This window comes from Astyanax mexicanus, chromosome 1 (assembly GCF_023375975.1).
Source record: "Astyanax mexicanus isolate ESR-SI-001 chromosome 1, AstMex3_surface, whole genome shotgun sequence".
In the NCBI taxonomy this organism is placed as follows: domain Eukaryota; kingdom Metazoa; phylum Chordata; class Actinopteri; order Characiformes; family Acestrorhamphidae; genus Astyanax; species Astyanax mexicanus.
Genome location: NC_064408.1, coordinates 13,238,246 through 13,262,229, shown reverse-complemented (window position 1 = coordinate 13,262,229; position 23,984 = coordinate 13,238,246). Strand labels below are relative to the sequence as shown.

General features: G+C 39.1%; 1 protein-coding gene across 1 annotated transcript; it reads right to left on the bottom strand.

Moving 5' to 3' along the window:
* Window positions 1-766: 766 nt before the first annotated feature.
* vkorc1l1 (vitamin K epoxide reductase complex, subunit 1-like 1) lies at window positions 767-23,316 on the bottom strand. The gene is made up of 3 exons (XM_007255812.4): window positions 22,921-23,316; window positions 11,910-12,019; window positions 767-3,693 (listed from the first exon to the last, which is right to left on the bottom strand). The coding sequence occupies exons 1-3, from the start codon at window positions 23,304-23,306 to the stop codon at window positions 3,467-3,469; spliced, it is 723 nt and encodes a 240-aa protein (XP_007255874.2). The 5' UTR covers window positions 23,307-23,316; the 3' UTR covers window positions 767-3,466.
* Window positions 23,317-23,984: the final 668 nt, after the last annotated feature.

Sequence of the window (23,984 nt, the reverse complement as noted above, 5' to 3'; positions counted from 1 at the left end):
GAAAACGCATTGAATGAGAAGAGGTGTGTCCAAACTTGTGACTGGTACTGTATTAGAAAGAACACTTGATCTTAAGCACAAATACAGGTCACTCCGATGGCTCCTGAGATTACTAATGAAGACCAAGTTTACACCTGGTCCTATAATGTGTTTTATATGTAGATTGTAGGCAGATAAGATTTTAGCTACATGTATTTACGTTGGTCTCTGCTAATAATTATTACTGGTTTATCTGGTTTATCATTGAGGATCCCTAAGGACCGATTGGAGAACCACTGGTGTAAATGTACGTATGTATTAGGAACCCCAGAAATTATAAGTGTACATGCACACTTCTGAATTTTCTCACGACCTGGAACTTAGGGTGGATAAAAAAAAGGATTTTTTCTAATTACTGAATTTATAAATGCTTGATCATACAGATAAAATGTGTTAAAATATGGCTGAAATTTAAACTTGCCAGTGGATAGCTCTCTAGGAGAAGGGCTTAAAGACCTATGTTCAACGAAATGTAAAAAATAAACCCAACATATTTAAGTGTTTTGTTCTGTATTTGTTCAAAGACAGTATAAAACATGGACAACACAAAGTCTCTTAAAAGTGAAGCCACCACAGGTCTAGCTAATCTCATTGCTGGTTACAATAAGATGTTTAGCTCCGGCGCAAAATTTGAACTAGCCGTTTTCATCCAATTGTCTAATTCCAATAGTTAGCAATTATATTGTCACATTTTTCTTCTCCCTTTAGAAATCAGTCCAGATACATATTAAAACATTATTTTCCTTCTTTTAATCGTCACCAGTGAGTGATAATAAAATACATGAACTGCACTTTTACTGTTGAGACATTACTAGACACTCTCTGGACAAACTGGGTTTGCCCCTGCTTTCCTTCTGGTCCTTTAGGCTGCCCTGTAAACTCAGTGAAGGCAATTTGAGACGCTTGGTCTGGAGAAATGGCGCGGTTCTATTTAAACATTAATTTAGGCAAGTCTGGCTCAGACTCTGGTTGCAAATTTTACAACATAGCAGTCATTTTTGGCTTTAAATTTTTTAGAAGTGAACGGAACGGAAACACAGCGTCCATGTTTCAACAGTCACTGTTCTGAATATACACATCTCTAGTCATCAATTAGGATGAGAAACAGCTGTATAGATTTTTCTGTATGCTATACCTCCTGCTTGTATACAGAGAAGACTTGGCTGAGGGGAAAAAAATAATCAGAAAAACTCACATCTTGTAAGAAATCAGAACAACACAGACTTTTAACAACAAGCATTCTTTAAACAGTACCATACGCACAGACACAAAAAAAACACCACACGCTGCACTTTGCTCCCAAACAGAATGCGCCCACACCGCCGACATTCAGGGACACACTGTATTCACCAGTCAGGGAGAAGGGGTCAGTGGAACAGGGTGGTTTAACTGGCTCATGTGACCTGCCTGATCGCACTGCACTTGCTGTACTTCAGGGTCTGTGTACAGGAGACCCGGTGTGGGGAAATACTGAGAGGTAGTGGCTGAGTGTAGATTAGAGAGTAGATTACGGGGAATGCAGTTTCCACATCCAAGAAGACAAGACTGTGTACATACAGCAGGTAGTGTGTAGGGGTTACAATGGACTGTGCTGGCCCCGCCCCCTCCCCCAACATACTGTAGGAGTAATACAGCAGCCATCATTTAAAAAAAAAAAGAAAATGTGGGAAAATCAATCGTTTTAGAGACAATAAATAACAAACAATTCTTTCATTCTCGTCCGCTTCACAAACGCACTGCTCAGGGTCTAGTTGTAAGCATGTGGGTTCTTTTATACAAGAGCCTTGAATGGGACTGATAGGGCTTGAAAAAGACAGACAGTTGACAATGTTTCGAGGCTAAAAGTGGAAAGAAAAAACAAATCGAGAATAGAAAAACATCGCTCAAGAAAGGAGGGACAGAGTGAAGTACAACAGTTCAACAGTAAAAGTAAAAGACAAAAAAACAAAGAGAAAAGAAGGTAATTCATATTTTTAGGCACATAATTAATGTTACCGTGTGATCAGGAATGCTTACATACAGAGAGAGTTATTTACAAAAGAGTACAGAAGAGAACGCTCGTCCTAACGTGCCGTCCGGAGCAGGGTGGAGAGAGAGAGAGCGGACGCTCGGCATCACAGACAGAGAAGTGTTCGTTTTGCCTTGTCCTTACTGTGTGGGGTGGACAGTTTCTTCACCCCCGCCGCCAAAGAAAACACTGAGCCTCCTGACCTAGGACTAAGAAAAACTCCTAATAGGCAAAAAGGTAAATCCTAAAAATAAAAAAATTAAATAATAATAATGACAGTGTTGGAATAGGTCTTGGTTGGTGACTATGAAATCTAACAGCAATAAACAAGAAAAAAAAACTGGAACGTAAAGTGTTCGGTGTAAATTCGTAGATTTACAACACAAATCGAGATGAAGAAGCCGCGACTCAACTTAGTTAAGTAAACCTTAAAAAAAGTTAGCTTTTGTTCGTCCTCGCCAATCATCACGCTGCTGCACTTTGTACTCTTTCTTTTCTTTCATTTTTTTAATCGCTCAAACTAGACTGGACTTGAAACGTGAATACGCCGCTAGCTACAGAACTGCAAAACATAAAAACATGAAAATAGTGAATCTGATCCACGTGTGTACAAACGTCTCACTTTCTCCCATACGTTTTAAAATTAGTGGTCCTCTTTCGAAAAAGAAAAGAAAAAAAAAGTACTGTAAACATAAAAAAACATACAATTTATTGTCTTGTGTTTTTACGTCGTTTACCCCTTTTTATGCCTTTTTTTGTTGTTTTTTTTTACTTTCACAATGGGATTATTTCTGTTAACCGTACATAAACCTCATGATCATGCACTTTATTCTTAGAAAGCCCATAATTCAGTTCAGTGTACAGCTCAGGTCTACAGGAACGGTCCCGCTGGATTCAAGTAAGCACCATTTGAAAAGTCCTACTCCTTTTCTAACGCTTCCTCCTCCTCCTTCCCCCCCTTGTTTCTTCTTTTCTTCTCAGGATATCCTCCTCCTCCTCTGCCCGTTTTCTTAGTCGATTTTTCCTGCAAGTGTTCTTCTTTCTTCCGCTTTTTCCGTCAGGCCCCATCCCTCGATTGTATTTGTTTTGCAGGGTGAGGGGAAGAAACCACAGAACGAGAAATTAAAAAAAAAAAAAGGAAAAAAAAGGACAAAACTTTATTCTCTCCCCCTTTCAAATCCTTCCTTCGTCAGCATGAACACGTGAACTTGTGATCGGTGGCCCCTAGGACTTTAAACTCTCGTCGGTTTGTGTGTTTTCTTGTTTTTTTTTTTCCTATCTCTGTAATTGATTGAGACATAAACGGCAGAATAAACATTTGTTTGGAAACAAGGTCTCCTGGTGGCAAGTCAAAAACGTTCAGAGGTCACATTTCTTTTCTCGTTTCTTTTTCTTTTTTTAAATCCTTTTCTTTTTTTTTTAGTCCTGCTTGGCCGTGAGCTGCTGCTTCCAGGCCTCGTTCAAGTACACCAGTCGCTTGTAGTTGAGGACGAGCAGAATGAAGTTCAGTGCATATGTTGTGATGCAGATGATGCAGAAGTCTTTCAGGACGAAGTACAGGATGTAGGCCAGGTACAGCGAGCCCATCACCGACACGATGGACGTGGTCATGAGGATGAGGGCAGCCATTGCGCTCACAGTCAAACCTGCCACACACAAACAGAGCTGTTATAGCAGAAACAACAGACACCGCAAACATTACAAATAATATATATAAATAATACATGAAAGAAACTTTGAAATACCTTCCCTGTGCTTAATATATGGCCAAAAAAAACATATTATAATAGGATTTATGGCATACTGTACATTATTTGTAGCATTAGGGCTCTACTGCCACCAATGTGTGGGAGACTCCTGCAATCTCCAGCAGAAGTGGGATGTCTGAATTTTAGTAGCTTTTTAAGTTTCATACAATATATTTTAGTGACCTCTATATTTATTATTATAATGTATTATATTTTTATTATATTTATTAATTTTTTCTTATTGTTTTAATTGTTTTTATTATTCTTATGTTGTATATTTCATTCTCATGTTCTAAGTTCATTCTTATTAATTGTATAATTTCTTATCATTTTATTTACTTTCACTATTATCTTTATTTATTTATTTTATATTTTCTTTACTTTTTATGTGTTAATTCATTTTTATGGTCTTTTAGAAATTTCTATTTTACATATATATTTCATTCATATATATTAAGTGTTGATTTAAAATGAGTATTTCTGTTATTTAATATTTTTTTTACTAATCTGTTCCTTATTATTTCTAATTTCTTATTAAATGTTTTCAATCCCTGTTTTATTTGTTAAGAAAATTTGAACATGTTTGTATTCTAATTTCAAAGTCTAAGTAATATTAATAAAAAAAAAATGAATTAAATTTTAAAAAGGTGTAACTGCATTATTATGTCATTATATCATCATCATAAGATTTATGGCATTCATTTCTGGGACAGTATATTGTCCAATCAAGAACTGTTATTGTGACAGGCCTAACTGAAGCATTAAAAGGTGCAGGAATTTGCAGTAAGGGAAAAAAACACGAGCCCAGTTTCCCAAAAGCATCTAACATGGAGAGAGGGTGCTCAGTGTGATGCTCACTCAGCTATCTAAAAATCATCTTAGTGCTAAGAACGTTTTAGGAAACCCACCACTGGTCCTTTAAGTCACAGCAGTCCACTTGAATTGGATATAAATGTAGCTCCTGGCGCTACATCTTTACATTAGCTTTTTTTTAATAGTTATGATTCTAGTTACTAGCAGGATTTATATTAAGCAGCACTGCACATTCTGAAGCTGTTGTTTTAATGTATAATTGCTACATGATGCTGCTTTAAGGCAGACGCAAGGTGATACCACCCTGTTCCAGGGGCAGAAATATTTATAGCCACCTGCTTGTACTAAATGTCAAACATGATGGCTTACACTGCCCAGACTCACGTCTAGTACCTAATTAAACACTTCTGCAGCAAAGGAGCCTTTCAAGAGCAAGACGCCCCCAACAAGCAGCCTGTGGATTCAGACGACTCTCTGCTGTTGAGCTGCAGTGATTAGATGAAAGTGTTGAAAAGCAGATCCAATTTCTTCCTAAATTAAGGGAATATAAAATAGTTTATGCTGCTTTTGATAAACATAAACTACATATTTCCCGCACTATAAGGCCCAATATCAATGAAAATCTATTTTCTGCACTATTTTTGTACATAAGACGGACCAGATTTTCCATCCACTGCCATATTTTCTTCTAATTAAGCAGGTCTTGCTGCTGGGTGGTGGTGGTGGTGGTGGTAGCTGCAATTCAGCGGAGTGGCTTTACTACTCCTTACAACCTAACTGGTACAATTCATACATAAGGTGTCTGAAAGAAAAAAGTGGAGAGGTCTTTTTTTTAATATTCTAATTTTTTGAGATACTGATTTTTGGGTTTTCATTGTCTGTAAGCCATGATCATCAACAATAAAAAAATAAACATCTAAAATAGATCACTCTTTGTTTAATACATCTATATAATATATGAGTTTCACATTTTGAACTGAATTACTGAAATAAAGTTACTTTTCAATGATATTCTATTTTTTGAGATGCACCTGTGGGTGGGTGTGTATGTATGGTGTGTAAAAGTTCTAAGGAAATGGTTGTAAAGTTGTTATTCCATGGCATGGCTCAATAACTATTTGTAGCAACTTTATGTTTCTGAATAACAAAAATAATGCACCTGTGGAGGATAAAGGGGCTGCGCCTTGACCTTTAACCTACTTGCTGGTGCCCTGAGTTAGGCCCACACAGCCCCCTAACAACTCTGTCCTCCTTTAAGGAGCAATGTGCTTTAGGATGGAGGACATTTGCCACATGTTCTGGCAGAGCCGTGCTATTCATAGTTGTGAAATTTCATTATGGGCAAGAGGGACACACACACACACACACACACAATCAAGGACAGACAAAGGACAAAACAAGGGTGACAAGAGACAGATATAAAACATACAGCCGACCAAAAGATCCAAGAACCTGCAACTGTGTACTTCACACTAGTACTATAACAGTATGAGTCCACTTGCACTTATCTTCTACCCATTTTCTTGTTTTTCGGAAGCGTTCTTGGTACAAGTGACACAGTGGATCAAGGGATGCCCCATCCCACTGTCAAAACTCACTCCAGTGGTAACTCTTCAAGATCAACCCCTGTACTGCTATCCCATGCCTTTTGGCATGTCACCTTAACACCTGAATTATCCAAACATTTCTAATGGTATTTCTCTAATGCAGGTTTTTTTATGGTACATGCTGCAGTTAGGTCCTTGAAATGGTTTGCATAATTTATGATAACAGACCTTGAATGGCCTTCTTCTGTGTGACGAGATAAGAGCCAATCAGTTCAGCGAGTGCGCAAATAGGCCTCTTGTGTTTGACAACGGAAATGAGCAATCCACTACAGTGTGTCGACCGTGATGAGGCGGAGTGGGGAGAGGAGGACAGCTCAGACAACCCACTCCACACCCTGACTTTACAGCCACAGTGTGTTAACATTACGACCCATTTACACGATAACACATCCCAGTACATCCCCTAGCCTTATGGAACGCCTGTATGCTGTGGATATATGGGGCAATAACTATGAAACAATGTACGGTTATACTTAAACTGTCATGATAACTACATTTTTGCAGATTTTTGTAGAATCTGAACCAATAAATACACACTACATGGCTGGGTAAATTAACAGGCTGGGTAAAGCAGAGGGCTGGGTAAAGCAGAGGGCTGGGTAAAGCAGAGGGCTGGGTAAAGCAGAGGGCTGGGTAAAGTGACGGGCTGGGTAAAGTGACAGGCTGGGTAAAGCACCAGAGGGCTGGGTAAAGCACCAGAGGGCTGGGTAAAGCACCAGAGGGCTGGGTAAAGCACCAGAGGGCTGGGTAAAGCACCAGAGGGCTGGGTAAAGCACCAGAGGGCTGGGTAAAGCACCAGAGGGCTGGGTAAAGCAGCAGAGGGCTGGGTAAAGCAGCAGAGGGCTAGGTAAAGCAGAGGGCTGGGTAAAGCAGAGGGCTGGGTAAAGCAGAGGGCTGGGTAAAGCAGAGGGCTGGGTAAAGCAGAGGGCTGGGTAAAGAAGCAGGCTGGGTAAAGAAGCAGGCTGGGTAAAGAAGCAGGCTGGGTAAAGCAGAGGGCTGGGTAAAGCAGAGGGCTGGGTAAAGAAGCAGGCTGGGTAAAGCAGAGGGCTGGGTAAAGCAGAGGGCTGGGTAAAGCAGAGGGCTGGGTAAAGCAGAGGGCTGGGTAAAGCAGAGGGCTGGGTAAAGCAGAGGGCTGGGTAAAGAAGCAGGCTGGGTAAAGCAGAGGGCTGGGTAAAGCAGAGGGCTGGGTAAAGCAGAGGGCTGGGTAAAGCAGAGGGCTGGGTAAAGCAGAGGGCTGGGTAAAGCGACATGCTGGGTAAAGCGACATGCTGGGTAAAGTGACAGGCTGGGAAAAGTAACAGGTTGGGTAAAGTAGAGGGCTAGGTAAAGCAGGAGATTGGGTAAAACGATGGGATGGGTAAAACGATGGGATGGGTAAAGTAGCAGGTTGGGTAAAGCAGAGGGTTGGGTAAAGCAGAGGGCTGGGTAAAGCAGAGGGCTGGGTAAAGCAGAGGGCTGGGTAAAGCAGAGGGCTGGGTAAAGCAGAGGGCTGGGTAAAGCAGGGGATTGGGTAAAGCAGGGGATTGGGTAAAGCAGGGGATTGGGTAAAGCAGGGGATTGGGTAAAGCAGGGGATTGGGTAAAGCAGCGGGCTGGGTAAAGTAGATGGCTGGGTAAAGCGATGGGATGGGTAAAGCAGGGGATTGGTTAAAGTAGAGGGCTGGGTAAAGTAGAGGGCTGGGTAAAGCAGCGGATTGGGTAAAGCGATGGGATGGGTAAAGCAGGGGATTGGGTAAAGCAGCGGGCTGGGTAAAGTAGATGGCTGGGTAAAAAGGGAGTAACTGGATCTGTTATCATGACCGGTCTAGTTTTACTGCTGAATGTAGCTGCTGTTGTGTTGGTTGCATCAGGCCGTGTAGGACAGCGGAGAGAAAGAGACGGTTGTGTGGTGTATTAGAGACACAAGGTCTTGGCAACTTGGAGGCTGATCAACCAGCCAAGGCTGCAAGCAGGGAGAGGCTGAGTCAGCAAACACCAGAGAGAGAGAGAGAGAGAGAGTATGTGAGAGAGAAAGAGAGTGTCACTGAGTTTGTGTGTGAGAGAGAGAGTGTCACAGAGAGAGTGTTTGTGTGTGTGAGATGGAGAGAGAGAGAGCGCGAGAGAAAGTGTGTAACAGAAGATGATGCATACAGCAGGAATGGGAGCACAGAAGGGGGGTTGACACCATTACTGCAGAGGAACAAAGCTGCACAATTAAAATGACAGTTAGATAATTGTGAACCTCACAGACCCTCCCATAAACAGCAAACAACGTACAAAACGGTTAAAAGTAGTTTCAGGATTAACCCTTACATTTCACAGTTATTAACTGTAGGCCTGTCACCATAAGTATTTTTGGGCAATATATTAAAGAACATTTTATGCCACATAATTGAAATATTTAATAATTATAATTATAAAATAATACAGGTCAATTACACTCTTTTGCAAGTCAATTACACTCTTTTGAAGAGCAATGAACTTTTAATTAGTACGATTATAAATATAAAAAATAATATAGATAGAAATTATATATAGAGAAAATTACACATACAAAAATACGCATAAAACCCATAATAAAACCCAAATAAATTAAATCATTTTTTTAAAACAGTGAAATACCAGCTAATTTCACATTAAATGACTCTCTTAGCTAAGTAAACACAATGGTCAATAAAATACTAAGGTCAGCAATAATTATTGTAATATCCATAACATCCATAAACTATTCAATGTCTTAAACTAAATTATTAATTATTACTGGCCTGGCAATGTTAGCAATTACTCCATCTTTACATTATTTAGAGGACAGTCTAACGACTGATTTTTAGAAGCTCTTTTGCTTCTAAAATAATTACACAATTGTTTTTTTTGAATACCCCTAAAACTGCATGCCTATTATTCAGTAACAAATCTGACCCTACTCTGAGGTAAAAGGTTAGCTACAACAGTGAAACTGAAATGTGGGCCACATGCTGCTCCTCGCAGGTTAAAGGGTAAAATGTGGTAACATGGACAGATTTTAAGTATATCCTAATAATTTCAAGAACAAAGGCTTTGGATGACACCCCACCTATCCCCTGGCTGCCCCCCAACACACCACACACACAATCTGTGGTCATCTTTCCTGTGCCAGGATATTAAAGACGCCGCTGCCATGTATTTTCCCCTCAGGCCAATATCACTAGGCCTTGAGGAAACTGAGGGTTCACTGCAGTCCTAATAAAACATGAACCCTTTATGTGTCACAGGACTCACATTCTGCATAGCAGGAAATCAAGTCTGGTGAAAAATGCTGGGATGAGTAATCCATACTTACAGACATGGAAAAATTATGACTAGAAGTTAGACAATCTAAAAAAATTCCTCAAAGCAAATTAAATAAATCTTTTTAACGTTTTTATTACTCCTGCTTTATTATATATTATCCTTTTTAAAGACTCTTAGGAGCAGCTCTTGTTAAAAGAGGCATGTTTTGCTCTGTGTAGAAGACATCTGACCAGCAATAAGGATTCATAGCTTTAGAGTAAGGGACCGTTTAAAAATTACCAGAGAAGAATGTTTTATGATGATTATCTCAAACACTATTACTAACAGCAACAGGAAAATTATTTCTTTTGATAAAGGAAACAGATTTAAAGTTTAATCTGTCAAATAAATAAACATACAGTTCAATAAAAGTTATGATTATAGTTTAAACAAGGCCAAGAATTTTTTGAGAAGGCATCTCAAGCTTTAGCTGCTTATCTATCATTACTGCATGAAAGCTGAAATATGACTGTTTATGATACTTAAAGTTGTGTTTTTTAAAACTGTGAAATCCTCATCATAAAGGCTCATAAAGACAAACTACCATATGCAGCTAAAGTTTTAACCATCACTTGGGCTGTTATTGTGTTCTGCAGTCCTCTTCACCTCTGACTAGAGGTGAGACAAAAGATCAATATTGCGATAAATTGTATGATTCACGTTTGTAATACATTAACGCAGGGGTGTCCAAACTATGGCCTGCGGGCCATTTGCAGCCCGTTTCCTTTTTTGGAGCGGCCCGCGAGGTATTTTAGAAATAAAATGAATGTTGGCCCGCTGTTAAGCAGATTCAAAGTTTGAACGCGAGGTGTCAGAAATGAGCCAAAGAGTCTAAAAGCGGAGAGGGTGCGCAATTTTAGCGCAGATAAACGGGGCAAAAGAGTCTAAAAGCAGAGAAGGTGCACATTTTTAGCGCAGAAAATCGGGCCAAAGAGTCTAAAAGCGGAGAGGGTGCACATTTCTAGCGCAGAAAAACGGGCCGAAGCGTCTAAAAGCGAAGAGGGTGCACATTTCTAGCGCAGAAAAACAGAGTCTAAAAGTTGCCGTAATTAAGGAGTTTTATATTAAGAGACATCATGAAATTAAACATCAATTTGAAAAATCTTAGTTTACACAACACAATGTCAAAGATAAAGATAGTAAGTCAAGTAAAATGGTGTGTACATGAAATAATGAGGAAAAAAAGTATTATTTAAATTAGTATATTTCATTATTTGTTTTATTACAGAGTCTGTGGCCTGTGACTTCAAATATATTTCTCTTTCTGGCCCCCAACAAAAAAAGTTTGGACACCCCTGCATTAACGATAAGCTGGGTCAAACATCGATATTTTATTAAAACATTGGCACTTTAATCTCCCTAAGACTCACCCTCAAATTAACTTACTAAAGTCAATGCTTCATTACTTCACGTGGTGGCGTCTGTGGTTGGTTATTAAATTCTGTGAAACTGACACCAATAAATACATAATTCCTGATATTTGCTTATTTAGGAGTATTTTGTACCCTATACAGTAACACAGATGCTGTGAAGTATCGTAGAGAATTGTTTTGCCATATATCGAGTACAGCAGAATCTTATTATTGTGGGCACCGTATCATAAAATCATCAGGTAGCCATATAATCCCACTGCATTGATTTATTGTTGTGCAATTGCTATTAACAATTAATAATTAAAACAATGCATCTAGGCTTTTAAACATTGTTAAAAGAATCCTTTAAAATTTATTAATTATTTATTTTGTATGTGAACAAGCGGACAGGAATGAAACGCTCTGTTCTAGAAAACAACACAGAATTCTCCACAATGGTTGTTGTAACCAGATATGTTCAGAGACTTGTTTAATGGCTTTAAAAGCTTCATCACCTAAAGCTAATGGTTATGAATATACCTTGCCATCTGTTTTTGGGCTACTGCCTAAATATAATTTGAAATACAATGACGGAGGTATAATTCATGCAGTGAGTAATAACAGCCTTCAAAGAAAACCTATTTTACCAGGTTCAGAGACCAGCTTTTTAGCATGCTCAGCTTCAAATATTATGTTTTGCAAAGAATTTTTTTTTTAAACATTGCAAACATAGGAATTTCTGTTTCCTCTGCCTCTACAGCATACATTTTTCATATTAGAACAACCTGAACACAATGGAATATTTCCACTATCTCAGCAACTGAGTCACACAGACATTTAGAAAGATCAGTAGTGTTCCCCTTTGAACTGGTTCCATTTCATATGTCAGCCTGAGGCCAGTTATTATAAGGGTCTATGTCTGGGTTGGCGCAGAAACAGCTGATCCTGGATGAAGCCAGAACTGTTGGCCATTCCTACTGGGCCACAGCGCATCCCTGAAAAGTCAGTTATTTGGCAACGTTTATCAGTGACTGTCCGTGAGGTCAGGTTCTTACCCAATAACAGTTGAAAGACATAAAAGAAAAGTCCGTAGACACTGTTTGGCTGGTTTATTGCACTGTTGTTACCAAAGATGGATCCCAACACTCCAAATCCTCGACCCCATCTACAGAAAGAGGAGAAAAAAAGAGACAGAAAATTGGATTTAGTGACGAGTAATGACCTGAACACCACAAGTGAAATACCGTAATGTAAAAGTTTATCAACAACTGTCTGCAGAAGCACGTCTCTGGGGAACAGGAAGTAAAGAGGCTTTGCCCTAAATAAAGAGAGACTGTGAGGTAGAAATAATGATGAAAACAGTTGAGTTTAATCATGGAAATAGAACAGTGTCTTCCCTCTAGCAATTCAGAGGCTACCTTTAACCCCAATATCTGGATGAGATTACATTTATAATGAAAAGACAATAGAGCCTCTCATACAAATAGCGCTCATTTAATTGCATAAGCATTTCAGCCAAGTCCACACATATCAGGATATTTTTATCTGCATTTAGTCAGAGAAAAATAAGCTTTATAAAAATACCTTTTTGGGAAAGCAGAGCATCAAGTGACAGTCTGTAAGTAAGCTTTTGGTAAGAACACTTAATTGCACAGAGTATGCTAAAAATCAAAAATGACTTTTAATACATGCAATGTTGTGCAGTCTCTTTTCAGAATGAATGAATCTGGTGAATTTAGCTATGAATCATTTAGCTTGACAGCTCCCTTCAGCTCTAATTCTGCATTTCTTTGGTTAAACAATGCATAAACAAGCAGATGAAGATGGAGTTTACTGTTCTGGTATCGCCATGTTCACAGTAATTCTTGTATCAGCACCATTAGAAGCATCACGGTTGCTCAAGTAACCAAGAAAAGCTGTTACGGCCAGAGAAAGGTCCCAGGACCTACCAGACAGCATGTTTTAGAATGAATAGACTAAGCTTACTGATGCCATTTATTATAATATTTCACCCTCTGCCACTCAGGAACAGTACTACTTACAATTTAAAATATGAAATCTCAGGGACTGCTGCTTTAATAAAAATGCGGACATCCCAATGCACGCATGTTATATGGTGAACTACAAAAAGCACAAAACTACAATGTCAAAACGCAGATAGCACCAAATTTCAGATTTCCACATATGAATAAATGCAAAAAGGCATAAGTCACTACTTAGGGAGGGTGAGTAATTTGGGATTCAGTACCAGTAAAAGCCTGGACACACCTTGAATTTAGTGTTTTTTTCTTTATTTTTATGTGTTCTGCATTATAGATTAAAACTAAACTCAACCAAACTATGAAAAACATTGTATGGAAAAGTGTTTAACCAGAATATGTTTTATATTTTAGATATCTTAAAGTATCACCTCTTGCTTAGATGATAGTTCAGCACATCTTGTCAGTATTCTCAGTCAAACATTTCAAAAACTTGTTCTGAAAGTATGCTCAAGTTCAGTCGCAAAGACCATCAAAAACATTATGATGAAATTGGCATTAATCAGGACCCCCTAGGAAAGGAAGACGAAGAGTTTCCTCTGTTGCAAAGGATAAGTTCATCAGAGTTTACAGCCTTAGAAAACACTAGTTAACAGCACTCCAGAGTATTTTGGTTTGTTTAACCCCTTTAGTAGTTAGTACATGATTCCGTATGTGTTTCTTTATAGTATGGATGACTTCAGTATTCATTTACATGTAGGTAAAAAGTAAAAAACATTGGAAGAAGTGGGTGTGTCCAAATTTTGAGTGGTGCTATACCTATAAAAAAAAAATCTATAGATTTCTATAGACTTTACATGCACACTAAAGATAAATCTGCTGCCCAACTCTTTAGCTACAGTAAATATAACTAAATTCAACCAGCACTGCCAAAGCCTGTAGCCTGAGAGTAGTCTAATCTCTATTTGGATCTGAACGTAAACCAGTACTGCAGGGTTCCCTGGTGCAAGACGATCACACCACTGCCATGTTAAGGTGGACTTTACACTCTTAAGATACTGAATTGAATCTATATGGCACATGATGCCACTGTAATGCATCGCTATCTCTGTCAGAGAGCAGATTACAACAGGCCGAATCAGTCTCCTGCATTTCAGCTTCAGGATCACCTGAGTGGGAGTTTCCGGGAACAGAGAGTGGGAACTAATAAATCATCTCATTACATTCATGACACAAACAAAACATGAATACTGACAGCTCGCAGTGAGAAGCAGGCAAATTTATGCCACCTACATTTTCAGCATCAGCAGGTTGTTAAGTCCCACTGGTCCCTCTGCCTTCACGAGCAATCAAGCAAGCGAAGAACTGATATGGTCCACATGAAGAAGCTTGTCACATTAATGACAGCTACGGATTTCACAACTCCCACATGTCCCTCCCTATTTGAAGGGGAAAATGAATTCCCATTTCAATCACCGCCAATATTTCAAGTGCCAATGGCCGCCCATCTTGCCTGACTGTATTCCTGCCAATCGTCTGTCTTTTTCATTGTGTTGTCTGATAACTGTTCAGCATTTCCTTTCACATCAGCTACTGATCACAGATTAATAAAGAGTAATAAAAAGGGACACATCAGGTTACTTGGCACAATAACAAGTAATCAGAGTGTGCCCGTTTTTCTGCTCTACAACTGCACACACTCTCCGCTTTTAGACTCTTTGGCCCGTTTTTCTGCGCTACAACTGAACACTCTCGCCGCTTTTACACTCCTTGACCCGTTTCTGACACCTAGCATTCAAACTTTGAATCTCACATTATAAAAACCTGCTTAAAAGCGGGCCAACTTTCATTCTATTTCTTAAATACCTCGCGGGTCGCTCCAAAAAAAGGAAACGGGCCGCAAATGGCCTGCGGGCCATAGTTTGGACACCCCTGCTCTATGGTGTTGGAGTGGTTGGCCACAATGCTAACAGCCTGGCTCAGCAGACTTGGTGCAGATTTACCTCTATTCTAACTGTTTTTCTGAGCTGGATAATAGGTCTGTAGTTGGTTCTAAACCTGTCTTATGAAGTATAGAATAGCGTTAGCAGGCTTGAAAGAGGTTAGCTGTGAGATTAACTGTTTTTCTTAGCTAAATTAATAGCTTGTTGTTAATAATTTTAAGCAACTTTGTCATTATGTTGGTTAAGTTCTGCTGTTTGATATGAACTGTATATTAGCTATGTCTATCTATATGTTACTCTTATTTTAGTGTGGTCCTTGGGTGGGTTTTGAGTGACACTGACATATTAAATATGATTTCCAATGACCAGCCAGTCCTATATCATTAAATTGTGTTATAAAATAGCCCGAGAATGACAATAATATCATTTACCGCAATAATTACTCCACAACCTACATGACATACATCTGCAGAGTAGGTTTCCAGAACTCTTGGGTCATTCCATCATAAAACCCAGAAGAAATTGTCCACTGTTTTACAGTGGAAAATGACCCACGCTGCAGAAAATGAGCCATGCTGTCCAAAGTTTCCAGGGGGCTGCCGCTAAACACAGTTTACACAAGGTTTGCTCAATGGTTCCAAAGGAAGGAAGCTAGTAAATAAGGCAAACACTTGCGACACATTTGCCCTTTTAACCCTACGTGGCCCACTCCAGACAGAGGGTGGCCTTTTGTGATGACTAAGTACCAGCTTAAACTCAGCAGCAAGAGAAAACACAAGCTGGTTTCTGGTCAGCACTAAAATGATGTTCAACAACCCATATCACACCTAACAGAAGCTGTTCCAGCTTTCCACTTCCATTCAGATCCACTCATCCGACATATGAATCATATCTGCAGCATAAACAGGTAAGAAATGGTTGGGTACAAGACCACGTCAAGAGACAGGAACTAGTATTGTGTCCCAGGACTTTTGCAACAACCGATGAAAGCTAAAGAAACATGCACTGACCTGTAGGGCATGCACCATCATAATTATTGCCACCAACTGCACTGTCTATTGTGGTTGGTAATGCCTTCTATGATGTATTCACAGTACACACGACACTATGAAATGAGGAATGTTAATTGCCTAACCAACTTCAGAAACTGCACCTTCCATCCATCTCGCACCCACCATCAGGCCTTGGTCCAACTCATAGACTGTGTATAGCTGGACAATCGTCTCTCAAAAGTGAAGCTACCACAGGTCGGGCGCCCCCTGCTGTTCGGTTGCAGAAAGCTGTGTAAGCCAACCCATCCCCATAAGTTTCAGTGGCAAAACAGACAACTGTCAATCAAGTTTTTTTCTAATATACTGTAATTCTACCTCCATTATTTAAATGCAGCAGCTAGTGTAACCTCTGCTTATATTGTCAAATTTTTATATCCACACAGAATTCATTTTTAAAAACGTTATTCAGCTCTATTCAAAAAAGGTGTGGTTATTGTAAAAAGGGCTGGTTATGGGCGGGACCAATAACAGACCGCCAGCTCCGCTCAGCTCTGCAGCCTGTGACCGCGAGGTACCCCTCAGGGGCGGGGTTATTTAAATGAGTAGGACATCTCTCCACAGTCTTTCTCCCTCCTCTGGTCTCTACTGCGCAGACTCGGGTTTCAGGATCGGCAACATGGCGGAAGATTTTGGCTTCATTTTCATTGAATGAATGGGAACGGCGACACGGCGTCCATCTTTTTTTTTTTACAGTCTCTGGTCCAACTACACTCACAAGGTAATACCTCACAACTTATACAGATGTGACCATTCCCAAGCCGTACCCTGAGGTAACACTTCGGCCTAATTCCATTTCACCCCTTAACCCCCCCACATACAAAACAGAGGGCTATCAATGTTACTGGCACACATTTTCGTATTTTTGCCCAGTTATAAAGTACAGTAATCAGTAAATTACACTACTTTAAACTACATATGAGCAGTTTCAATGTTTTATTTACATTTCTTTATAACAAGCATAAAAAATCACTAGTATTTCATCTCAGTTGCTAGCTATCTAGATAACTTTCCCATTGCACCTTAAATAGTACAACAGACTGCAAAGGCTATGGGCTACAGAATTTAAGTTGGAGCAGAAAAATAAACTAAATGCTAATAAAGGTTCATTTTAGCTCCCTATCACAGATAAATCAAGGAATTGACCAAATAATTCATTGCTGCTCCACCAGCCCCTTTCTGAAGACATACAATGCCAAAAAGCTAACTATTTAACCAGCAGATAGTTTTCTAAACTTTAGTGCTCCATTGCTATAGCTATATCAGGTTCTTAAAGGGTTGTCCCCATTCTTAGGGGATAGATTTTACCCCTTCCCTTCGTAACTCTGTTCAAAGAGGAGAGATTACACTCAGAAACAAGGGGTAGGAGTAAAAAGAGAAATGGGATTTGGCCTTTACTATCAGTTTACATTCTGCTATCCCATGATGTCTAGCATGCAAATTTATTGCTGGTCAAGCAAATTCTCACATAACGGTTGCTGGTCTTGCTGTTTGTGTGGTTGTTTCCTACCACAACCCTCACAGTTTTTTTGTCAGTGTTAGCCACAAGGATCTAAAAGCATGACAGAGGCCTGGTTAGCTGTAGCAAACACAACGCAGATGCTGTTTCTTCCTGAATCACACCTTCGCTCTTCATGAGCCTGAGACAAAAAACACAATGCCAATTAAATTAAGATATGTGGGGATGCATTTATGCTCAATGGCATGAAGTTTTCACTGTAGACTTAGTAAGTTTTGACAAGATTTAAGCTCCAAACTTTTAAGCTCCAAACTCCAACAGAACCAGACTCTATAGCCCACAGTTTTCTCGTGCAGACATAAAATCTGATAAAGCTGTATAATATAAAGTAATCCATGAACTTTACCTCTCCTTTGCATAGACAGTAACAAATTCAAAACACTATTCACAACTGTATAAAATAAAACCAATAAAACGCAAATAGCTAAACTATATTGAGGAAAGTATTGAGACACGTGCACGTTTAAGTGTTTCTTGTGAAATACAGTGTTGTGAGGGTGTAAGGACGTTGAATGATCACCACCCCACCTCCTCTCCAACTCAATCAACAAGTATGGGATAAAGCACCACCATTCCAGAGTACACACTTTCCTATTTTTATCAACTGCAATATTTGTGTTACATTACTGCCTGGTTTACTGGCAATACTAAAAAACACCACCACAGATTTAAGCAAGACTAATAGAAGAACACAAAATGCTAAAGGCTACATCTTTAGCTAAAACCAAATGCATGCATCCTCAAAGCTTTAAGCAGCTAACCCAAAAAGAAACTAAAAAGGACACTAATATGACTTAACTACAGCAAAGCCAAGCAAAGCTTACCTAAGCTATGGATGAGCTAGGGCTAATGGCTAAGCAAATGCTGTAAACAAGTGGAAGAGCAGAGAGAAAACACTGTGTGTAGAGTGATGGAGAAAGGTGGAGTGCATTACAAGTTAGAAGTTTATAAGCAAAAAAACAAACAACAAGTGTAAGTACTTTGCAGTTGATGCCAGTTTCACACACACTGCCCGCATGTGACCATTCACTACTTACTATGTGAATTAGACCAGTAATAACTGAACATTTCCCATGAATGAACAAACTTTCTAGTTTTGTCCATAATTTATGTGGCTTAAATATATTAAACAAGTATTGACATACTAAACTAGAAAAATGATTGCCAACATAAACGAATATTCAGTCCTAGGTAATACAGGGCTATATTGGAAAATATTACCATGAACTTAAGCCACTTTGCCCAGGCCTTAGTTACATGACAGCGCTGTAAACATGCCCTCTAAAAGCAGACTGGGACAATTAATTCGAACACATCTACTGCTATGAAGGACAGACCCTCCATACAATGTGTGCCAGTAAAAGAAACACTATTAATACCAAGTCAGAGAGTCACATGGGGCACTTGCCAATGCAGGTCATCACCTACCACCACACATCATGTTGCCACGTACAAGTACTTTTGGCCTTGACTTAAGCAGGTTCTGACCAAGGCCAAAAGCATAGGCTTGATAGCTCCAAGTCTAGAAACTGGCATCTAATATTAACAGAAAAATTGATTAATAATGAATTTGCTTTTCAATATAGTAGCACATGTAATATTTCATTAAACATGATGTGTCCTTTTGAACAGGGTATAAGCAGGATCTTTGCATGTGTGATCTATAAAACAGTCTGCTAAAGCAGGTCTATTCTCATGACTCTCCTCTCGTCTGAACTTCTTTCTTTGATTTCCCAAGGGCTTTTAAAATAACTGAAAACAAGTTAGGCTGGAGCATAAAACAAAAACAGCTATTCAGAACTGAGCACTGCCTGGGGTATGCATGTGTGACTTAAATGTCACTCAAGTGTATTGCACCTTGACTAAATCCACATTTGAACTACTGTAAAGTGGTGTACAACGTTTCTTATTTAGTAAAGACAACCGTTCTCCAAAGTCTGAAAATCATTTGAATGCTTTAATCTTGAATACATTCTTTGTGTAGTCAGCGGAAAATCTGTTGCACCCATTTTCAGGACTATTTGGGCTTTTATCTACTATTAGAACACCCTGAAATATTTAAAATTCAGTGTCAGGGATACTCACATCATCGTATACATATGCAAAAGAAAGTTTAGCATTTTACGCACTAGCTGGAAGATTAGAGGGAAAAGAAAATCTGCTCAGATCATGCTTAATATGATTAGTTTTGATTTCAGGCCGAGATTAATCAACCACACATTTAGCCTAAATCCTCAAACTGGGAGTGTAAACATGACCTAAAGACGGACAGATCCCCCGATTAACCACACTGATGTAATTATTAGTGACATTGATGATAAACGTCCTACCGATGTGGGAATTCTGGGCCAATGCCCAAATCCAACATTAGACATGCATGTATATGATGCAGATATACACATATATAATTTAAAGATAGATTAAACACCCCAGCTTAACTTTATAACTAATGATAAATAAATAAATGAGCTGTAGATTTTTTTCATTTTAATGTAGCATGGACAGTCTTGGTAGCATGGTAGCATGGTCAGTGTTGAGTTGTCCTTTTCTAGCATTCAATAAATATGTCTGCAAGTACAGATTTAAATGCTGGCCAAATAATTCCAATGTCATCAAGCATCTCCAGTCAATGTAAGACAAATGGCTTCCACTGTGACAGTTAACTGTGTAATATTAAACAGTTAGGAAATTTCACGACTGGACTTGTTGCACAGGTGCTGCATCCTATCACGGTACCATGCTGGAATTCACTGAACTCCTGAGTGTGACCAATTCTTTCACTTACGTTTGTAAAAGATTTGTTTGGGTTTATACACCTGTGACAATGGAAGAGATTGGAACCTGTATTCAACAGCAATACAGTGTATGAATATTTAGCAATTGCACTACAGCTGAAAGCTTGAATCAATCTAAATATGATAGTTTGATTTCAATCAGTTTTTAGGCAACTATATATTTGCTTTGTGTGTTTGCATTAACCTCAACCAAAAGATTGGGGTTAAAACCTCAAACTGAGTGTGTAAACATGACCTAAAAATGGACAGATCAGATAGATCCCCCCGATTAACCTCACTTATGGCTAACCACCAACAACCCTCCCTCATAGTTCCACATCAGTGAGTTACTCATATCTGAACCCATCCGTTTCAAAGGTTGGAACTATTTAAGGGTTTTTCTGAGATGAATGAATGTGTGGGTAGATTTAGATAGAGTTAGATAATTTAGCTAATATTTTCCTTGGGTTTAAATAAAGCAACCTCAAAACAGTACATCTATTCAGCAATAGCAAACTCACCTAGAGCTTTGGAAAAAAAAAGAGACCACTTAAAAATTATTAGTTTCTTTGATTTTACCAAATTGAAAACCTTTACAATATAATTAAGAGGAAGATGGATGATCCCAAGCCATCAAACCAAGCCGAACTGCTTAAATTGTTGCACCAAAAGTGCCATAAAGTTATCCAAAAGCAGTGTGTAAGACTGTTGGAGGAGAACATGCCAAGATGCATGAAAACTAAAGACCAGGGTTTAAAAAAACAGGGTTATTCCACCAAATATTGATTTCTGAACTCTTAAACCTTTATGAATATGAACTTCTTTTCTTTGCATTATTGAGGTCTGAAAGCTTAGCATCATATTTGTAATTTCAGCTGTTTTTCATTTTCTGCAAACAAATGCTCTAAATATTTTTATTTGGGATTTGGGAGAAATTTTGTCCATACTTTATAGAATAAAAAACAATGTTGATTTTACTCAAACATATACCTGTAAATAGCAAAACCAGAGAAACTGGAAAGTAACTTAGTCTCTTATATTTCTTCTGAGCTTTAACCTAGTTAGCTAGCTAGGTTCGCTAACGTTTTGTAGCTAACTAAAACTGTATTAGTGTATTAAACTTAATGTAACAAAAAGTCTAAAGAAAATAACACCGACCAAATAACATTAACTCTTAAAAAATAACTTTAAACGAAAAGGGCGCCTGTTTTACATTTGCCCGCCGGTGTTGACAGCCTAGCTAACGGCTAGCTAGCTAAAATAGCTAAGCTAACTAGCAAGCTAGCGTACTGTACCAATAATAACGGTATTACATTTTTAAATCAAAGGGCTTTTCTCTCTTTATGAAAACACAGTTAAATCACTAGCAATAATTAACATTACCAGCAAAAACTACTATTAAAACAAGCGAAACAACATAACGAAGACAGCCAGTTGCTTTAAAACGTAAATGCTGAATATTTTTAGCTAAGCTAGTTAGCTCTAGCTAGTCATAATACAGCAAGCTAGGTACAGTCACACAGGTATGTGTATGTTAGCTAGGTTAGTTAGCAAGCTGGTAAGGCAGTTGTGTGGATTTTAAATGGTTTGAAACTGAGATAACATTTATATCTAAATTATATTAGCTATATATCTATCGAACCTAGGTCAGATAGGTTAACTAACTAACCTAAGTTATAGAACTCCTTGTGAGTCAGTTTAGCTCCCTTCATTCAGCTTTAGCTGGCTACATAGTTTAGCCGGCTAACGTTATGTACTACTAATAATAGATTTTTTATATATATATTAATATAACCGACAGTAATAATACAAAGTAACACAGCGCTAAAAGCGATTAATCATTATAAAAAGCAAAATAACTAAGCAATCTGCATTAAATGCTAAATGTTTAGCTAAGCTAACTAGCTAGCTAGGTTGGCTAAATAGCAAGCTAGCTATGCAGTTGTATGGGTTTCTAAATGCTTAAACACATATTCAGTTTGTTATAACGTTACATGAGGCTAGTTAGCTAAATTATCAATACAAGTTAAATATTAACTATTAATCTAGCTAACTATATAACTCCTCGTGAGTCAGCTTAGCTCCCTCCACCCAGCTTTAGCTGACTAGCTAAGCTAGGTTAGCTTGCTAACGTTATGTAGCTACCAATAATAATGTAATTATAAATTCATTGTTTCATTGTTTAAGCAGTAATAATACATAATATAATATGATTTACAGCGATCAAGCACTATCAAAACAATACAATAACTGAGCTATCTGCTTTAAAATGTTCAAAATGTAGCTGAGTTAGCCATTGTAGTTAGCTATTATAGCTCTAGCTACAGTCATACAAGTTGGCTGTATGGGTAGGTTGGTTTGTATGAAAGCTAGCTAGGTTAGCTAGCTATGCAGTTGTGTTTCTGATTTCTAAATTCCTAGAAACATAAGCATTTAATTCATTTGTTTTACATGCTGCTTAACTATAACTATCTAACCTAGCTATAAAACTCAGTGTGAGTCAGTTTAGCTCCCTCCATCCAGTTTTAACCAGCTATCTATCTAACCAACTGTTGTATTACTGTTGTATTTTCTTGAGCTCTCTCTATTCTCTCTCTCTTTAGGCTTTTGTTCATTAGTCTTCATAATGCTGATTATTCACAAAACAAGCCCACCCAACACATCACTCTAACTGCAACCCAACCTGTGCCGCCCTAAATATGAAATAAACACAGCGCTGTCAGCCGCAGCTGCAGCCCCGCCACTGCCACTACTGCAGCCGCTGCCGCTGCCCCGCCACCGCCGCGGTCTCGGTCTCCATACCTGGAGGTGAACACTTTGGAGCAGCTTATGGAGTTGCTCAGGTCGCACATGGCCCGGTAATTCGCATCCCTGGACTTCTCGCTCTCCACGTGAAACGCGTACAAGGACAGCAGGATCCCTAAGAGGCAGACGAGAAGCCGGGCTATTCTCTCCCACCGCGGGGTGGACACTCTCAAGACGGGCGCCGCCATGTTTTCCCCGGCCTTTGCTCGCACACGCACGCTGCCTGCCTCCCTCCTCCACCCGTACGGGGGCCGCGGCGAGCTGCGACGTGGAAGAGCCGCGCCACGCCGTGCTGGGGCGTGTCCCCCCCGCGTCTGACCACCCTGCCGCCCGGTGGGGGCTGTGGAGCAGTTCAGACTCACAAGAGGTTCACAAGAGTTCATGTGCACTTTCTGCAAAAGTATGAATGAGTCAGATATATGGGATTATAGGTGCTGTTTTAAAGGGAACACACCCTAGGTCGATATTCTCTTCTGCATTCTTAACCCAAAAGAAACAATGGTGAAATATGTGTCAAAAGCCCTCAAAAGTCAAAAGTCTGTAAAAAATATTTAACACTCCAACTCAGTGATAAAAATCCTGCATTCCGACTGCAATAAAAAAAAAAACAGGAGGATCAGTGAGTTTTTGGCTTTGTCTGTCACATGACATCGCATTCAGTAGCTCCTCCATTTCCAATCAATATTGTGTACGCCACATAATGTAATTACGGTGCGTGACAGTGGACAAATAGCTATTTTATTTAACACGAGGTGACGAAACTCAGATGTCAGTATGGACGAGACTAAAATTACCGGAGGACCACAGATTTCAGTGAAAAACAGTAGGTAATTCAGGACGCATGCGAAAAATACTTACATGGTCGTTCCAGACGGGAATAAAATCACAGAGGACCCCCCTATAAAAGAGAGAATTACCCCAGGTATTCTCTTCTGCATTCTAAACCCAAAAGAAACAATGGTGAAATATGTGTAAAAAGCCCTCAAAAGTCAAAAGTCTGTAAAAAATATTTAACACTCCAACTCAGTGATAAAAATCCTGCATTTCGACTGCAATTTAAA

Bases quoted from the DNA above. Each gene is read 5' to 3' on its own strand.
- vkorc1l1 (XM_007255812.4), bottom strand. From the start codon at position 23,306: ATGAACTCTTGTGAACCTCTTGTGAGTCTGAACTGCTCCACAGCCCCC. The intron at 12,020-22,920 runs GTATGGAGACCG...CTCTTTCTGTAG, and splicing joins TCCAAAGTGTTCACCTCCAG to ATGGGGTCGAGGATTTGGAG. The intron at 3,694-11,909 runs GTAAGAACCTGA...TGTGTGTGGCAG, and splicing joins TGTCTTTCAACTGTTATTGG to GTTTGACTGTGAGCGCAATG.